Source organism: Anneissia japonica, unplaced genomic scaffold, assembly GCF_011630105.1.
Source record: "Anneissia japonica isolate Jap-2015-1 unplaced genomic scaffold, ASM1163010v1 scaffold585_len4108843_cov191, whole genome shotgun sequence".
Taxonomy (NCBI): Eukaryota; Metazoa; Echinodermata; class Crinoidea; order Comatulida; family Comatulidae; genus Anneissia; species Anneissia japonica.
The window spans coordinates 763,389-769,132 of NW_022716829.1; the positions used below are offsets into that span (position 1 = coordinate 763,389).

Here is a 5,744-nt window from a genome sequence, read left to right on the forward strand (position 1 = left end):
GTAACAATATTATCCAACATTTTATAGTACAGTAACATCTAATTACAACCTCCCAATATAAACTCTTGATTTTACAAACTTAATTTGTGGCAATGATGTCATTAGGACCAATCGTTTTAACTACAAAAACACTTAAAATTATGTTAAAAAGTCTTCAAAAATAAAATAAAATGTTGCTTTATAACCTAAAAACAAAATGTTTCAACCAATTAATTGACATACTGTAAAACTTACATTAAAGCAAGAAATATCAGGTTTTTTTGGCCGAGAGATATTCCTTTTTGAACTGTGTCAGCTTGTTATGGGGGTGCTATTCTAATGGATAAAACTAGTGTAGTAAACTAATTTGAATAATAACATTCAGAATTAAAATATATGTCACAATAAGTACAGATAATTTTAGCTTGCACTGTACAGTAGTATTAGTTTCTTGTACAGAAAACAGTAAACAATTTTGAAAATACTGTACTGTATGCATGACCTGAAATAACTTTCCATGTATTCTTTATCAGTGTTGACTTATAAAAATGTGCTATTATACTATTGAATTGTTTAATTATTTTTACTTTATACCTATGGTATAGTTAAAATTTTATACTAATTAATGTTAAATATTACATTTTAAATATTTATATATCAAAGGTGATATAAAAACAAATTTAAAATACCTCAAAGTAATTCAAGCAATGAAGTATTCACACTGTTCTTGATCAATATTAATAATTAATCGCTGTTTGTTAATAAATAACATGTATCTAATTATATTGTGAGCCTTATTTGCTTCACTAATCATTCCCTTGTTATCTAATTGCTTGTTAGAATAAGCACTTTGATATTGGCTTTGCTATGCAGTTCTTCCGCCGTGTGTTGGATGCCGCCCTATGTTAGATGGATCCGTTTTTACGTCATAATAAGCTGGCTTTTTTCCCACCAGGTGTTAGTGACTCACTTGGGAGGGTATCCCTGAAACAGTCATGCTTTATGTATTTATCGATACCACTGCATATCATTACTGTTTTATTAGATTATTTTATTAAAGCTGAGTTGTTCTCATATACGGTAGATGTATCGAACAGTGAGCGACATAAATTATTTGGACGGGAGTGAACAATAATGGTAAAATATCAAAATTGTAGCAGTGTTGGATTAGATATCACTCACCAGATATACCAAGTACACCAGGTAAATTAAGTATTTAATTGAATATCGGATAGAGTTCATATCGGTGTGTATTATATTTATAAAATGAATTGTATATTTTATAATTACATGCTTTTAAATATGTTTTTCAACATAACAAAATGTATTAATTTACACTTCTTTAATTTTTTCTTTGTGAGGCACATTGGGGTATCAGAATTTTAAAATGTTTTTGTAAGCATTATTTAGATTTAACTAAATTAATGATTTCTATTTCATTTCTTCAACTTGAATTCTTAATCTTCAAATACTCGATAAATTCTTTATAGCACTGTAATGCATCATACTGTACTTACTATAGCTTCGTCATTAAAAAAAAAAACATATGATTTTAGGCCTAAAAGTTGCCTAATCATGGTTGTAATCTATTTATATTTTTAATGTTTCCTACTATAGTCTATTAGTGTTACTAATATATGTATTATTTTTAACATCAAGCATGTAAATATTTTACAGGAAGAATATAAAACAAGGAAAATTATTGTCTAGAATTACAGTATTAAACAAATTATAAAAATGGTTTTGTACCTCCAACCATGAAAGCACAACAATGATGTTTTTTTCTCTCCCATATAAAATGCCTCCATGTGTGCAATGCCTATGACTACCAGTTTTGGGTTGTATGCTCTTTCCAGCCCTGGAACCACCGACCTTTATAGTAGGATCTATGATTGAATGCACTACAGATTCTCTGTGAATGAAGTAATAAAAAAGCAATATATACTTGAGAATGATTAGACACGGTTCGATAATAACAATAGTAGGCCTACTGTCACTAGTAACTGTCAGATACTTTCGAGAAGGCCCAAAATTCAAGTCTGATTGTCTGATATCTGTCCTGTACAACCGAATTTAGCCCATACTTACAGTAGTTCAATTTAAGGATATTTCGTTTCTTGTTTACAGCTTGTTCAATTTGGTAAACCCCAGATCACTGTAATGACATTGAATCAAATTGCTCATTTCAAATGATCGAATAATGCCCGCATCTTCCAGTGAAACACACAGAGAAAAACAATTCGCTTAAATTATACAGTAGACTTTTTTACTGTACTGTACTTTAGCAAGATTATTATTTAAATGCATTTGTTACAATAATTGACAAGGAAAAAGCATCACTTTTTTAAGATTATTAGCTAATTATATAGTGTGGTCAGGAGGTAATATATTAATAGTTGTCACACATTTAAAGACTCAAAGTTGCTTAAAAGTACATCTTGATTGCTGACAATTGATTACTATTTGTACAGTAAGAGTGTTCCCTTGAAGGCTTCTGGTTTTACAATTTAGTCAAGAAGTAATTTTCTTGATTTAAATTCCATAACATTGATATCAAGGGATTAAGAAGTCATGTTAAAGCAATTAGTATTACTCATGTGATTAAAATTTAGAATTACAATTTTGGTGTTGCTGTGAGGATATTGTACTTAAGTTTACAGTAGTATGGCAATAAAACATGGCAATAACTTGAAGTTTTCCATGTCTGCTTTGTAATATATTAAAATTTCAGAGATAAAACAAACTTGCTCTGTTTTACACATAGTTTTACAACATATCACAAATACTAAATTGTTATTGTTAATATTTTCCATTTCTATCTGTAATACTATGTTTCTATTATATTATAGTAATTTTTTTATGGAATGTACACGTGTTGGATCTGTTAAGCACACAATAACAAAATCTCTTCATGTAAACTAAAAAATAAAAAGAACAAAAATCAAATATAGTTATAAAGTGTAGAAAGAAGGGAAATTTGTATCTACTGTACTGTAAGAGAACAGATTATTTATAATTTTAAAAGTAACCCCACCTTCTGTCGTGTGTTCTTAGAAATTTGTCAGATTTTTTTTTTCTTTTTCAATGGACATTTCTGTTCTTTAGAAGTTTTTTTTTATTCTGTTTGAGATGAATTTTTTTTGTAATGTAATAAAACATGAATATTATTCTAATCGAAATCAGAGCATTAATTATTACTACAGTAAAAGTGTTTTCTGCAAAGCTTATCATTTTAGATTTACGCCTGTGACAATGAATTTGTAGCTTAATGAACCTTGATTTACACATGTTTTTTATAGCCACTGTTTTCATTTATGGTGGGTCAATCTATCTTTTATGTCCTTCTAAATCCATTTTTAATTTAAACCATGGAGGCATGTTTAAACCAAGTCTGAGGAAAGGGGCTTAGAATTGCATCCGAAGAAACAGATGGTATCACTTTAGATCTCTTTTCTGCCTGACCGACACTCAGTAATAGTATCAAAGTTGTGTGCGTCCGTTCATCCCTCCTTGTTTTTTACTGATTAGTGACAGAATTCATTCCAATTCCAAGGGTGAACTTTTCTCAGAAAGGTCCTTGTTAGTAAAAAGTGATTTATCCCATTTAAAAATGTTTTTACACTTTGCTTCTCAAATTATTAAATTATATCAAATTACCTTTGAACAACTGGCCTAAGAAACTATGGTAAAAAGGGGTTTTCTTCAATCTTGTTGGAATTTATTTCTACTGGAAATATAATAAGTAAAAAATTAGTACACCCATTGGAAAAGAATATATAGGAGTCTTTACTTACATTTTTGTCTGGAATAATAATAAATTTAAATGTTTATTTGCTACTTTGTACTCAAGTCTAGAATATCTGCATGCATTAAAAAAAATTGTTTCATTAAGAAACAAATAACAACTGTTTGAGGAAGTGTGAGTATAAATCCTACTACAGTACTGTATATTTCATTTGTTAAAGTAATGATATGGTAATGTGAATTTATAATGCACACATTAAATATGAAATAAGTAGATTTGCTTAAGGCACAACATTATATTAAATTGAAGATTGTATTAATCTGATGAATAATAATATACAATACCAACACCTGTCTAGTGAACCAATAGATATTATTTATAATATATAAAAAAATTATTTTATATGATCAAAAAGAAGGATTGAAGAGAAATAAACGAGTAGACAATGAAAAGTATTGTACATGATTGTGATTTTGTATAAGTACAGTTTACTATACTGTATTTACTGTAGCTTACATTTTGCCATTTTTCATTTCAATGATTTTCTTTTAATAAAACAAGAAAATAGATGGCGTAATTAAGAAATAGCTAAGAAACATGAATAGAAGAGGGAAAAATAGTATGCCAACAGAATCAACTATCAAACAATTTCCCTAAATTTAACATTGGCCTAGGTATTTGTTTTTAAGTCCAAATGACATGTATTCCTAATGCAAGATTCTATGAAAATTGCTAATGCTTCCCCTAGGCCTCCTTTAGGCTAGGTGTGGCAGAATTATCAATGCAGGAGACACATCTAAACATTTAAAATCTCATCTTATCTCTTACTTGTGGCCTGTCTTGATGCTACATTACTGTCTTCCATCTTCTTAGCATTAACATAAAGATATAGGCTGTCTTAGATTTATATCCATACTCTACAGTTTTTATATTATTGCATAGTTAAAGAGGAAGTGGTGGAAGTCCCACTTATTTTTGTTGTACACCAGGTACAATAATATAAAACAACACAACACAGTGTGTGCATTATTCCAGTACATATGTAGGAATATATTGCTTAATTATAGCTAATCACTGGGTTAGAATCTAAGGGTTTTTACATTTTATGCAGGCATAATGGGATTGAATATTGGCCTGTCTCAACAAAGTTAAATGACACAAGACTATCCCTATAATAGTGTAATTCAGGTCAATTACCTGTAACACAGTATTATTGAAATTACCATGTGAATATAAAACATGCAAATAATGTAAACTGTACAGTATTGTATTTTAATTATACAGTATTGAATACATGTATAATTAAAATACAATACTTTTGTATTGAATACAGTGTCTTTAAATATATAGCCTTGATGCTAAATTTATATTGTGTGTTTCATTTCATTAATTGTACATAATTTTTCTTTTCTTTCATGAATTTTCTTTGAACGTTTCTGCTTATTCCTACCACACTCATTCTGCTATCATCTCCAATTTGAACATTCAGGTAATAGTCCGGTGGCTTATGTCATCCCGTGGGAATTTCGTGATCATTTTGTTTTTGTTTTTTAATTATATACTTTGAAGTATGCTGAATCGAATAAAATGAGTCGCCAATTTTTTTACGCTCATCTTCATATGCAAATTAGCTGAAATATGCAAATTAGGTCTGAAAATGTAGGGTACTTATATCTTGGTAACCACATGTCGTAGAAAGTTGCTTCTTTCTTAAAGTTGTTCTAAACATGCATGTTTCTATTTACCCTAATAGAACATTTTCTTCAAAAATGACCGGAAGTGCCATTTTGCCGACCTTATTAGCATAAATATGCAAATTAGGGGTGGAAATATAGGGAGCTATATCTTGAAAACCACTGGTCGTACAGAGTTGCTTTTTGCAGCAAAATGTTTAAAACATGCATATTTATATTTACTATAATGGACAATTTTCTCTAGAAATTACCGGAAATTGCGTTTTTTACCTTTGACCTCAACTTTGCGTGATTGTAATATCTTGGCAACCACTGGTCGTATAGAG

The 5,744-nt window shown here is 29.4% G+C and overlaps 1 protein-coding gene across 1 annotated transcript in view; it reads left to right on the top strand.

The window, feature by feature from the left end:
* Nucleotides 1-5,117: 5,117 nt before the first annotated feature.
* Nucleotides 5,118-5,744, top strand: part of LOC117109848 (partitioning defective 3 homolog) — a gene marked incomplete at its 5' end in the record, with an annotated part of 82,273 nt that continues 81,646 nt past the window's right edge. Inside the window, one exon of the mRNA XM_033252292.1 lies at nucleotides 5,118-5,213. Within this exon, the coding sequence (XP_033108183.1) occupies nucleotides 5,118-5,213 (96 nt within the window). The remainder of the gene's footprint in view (nucleotides 5,214-5,744) is intronic.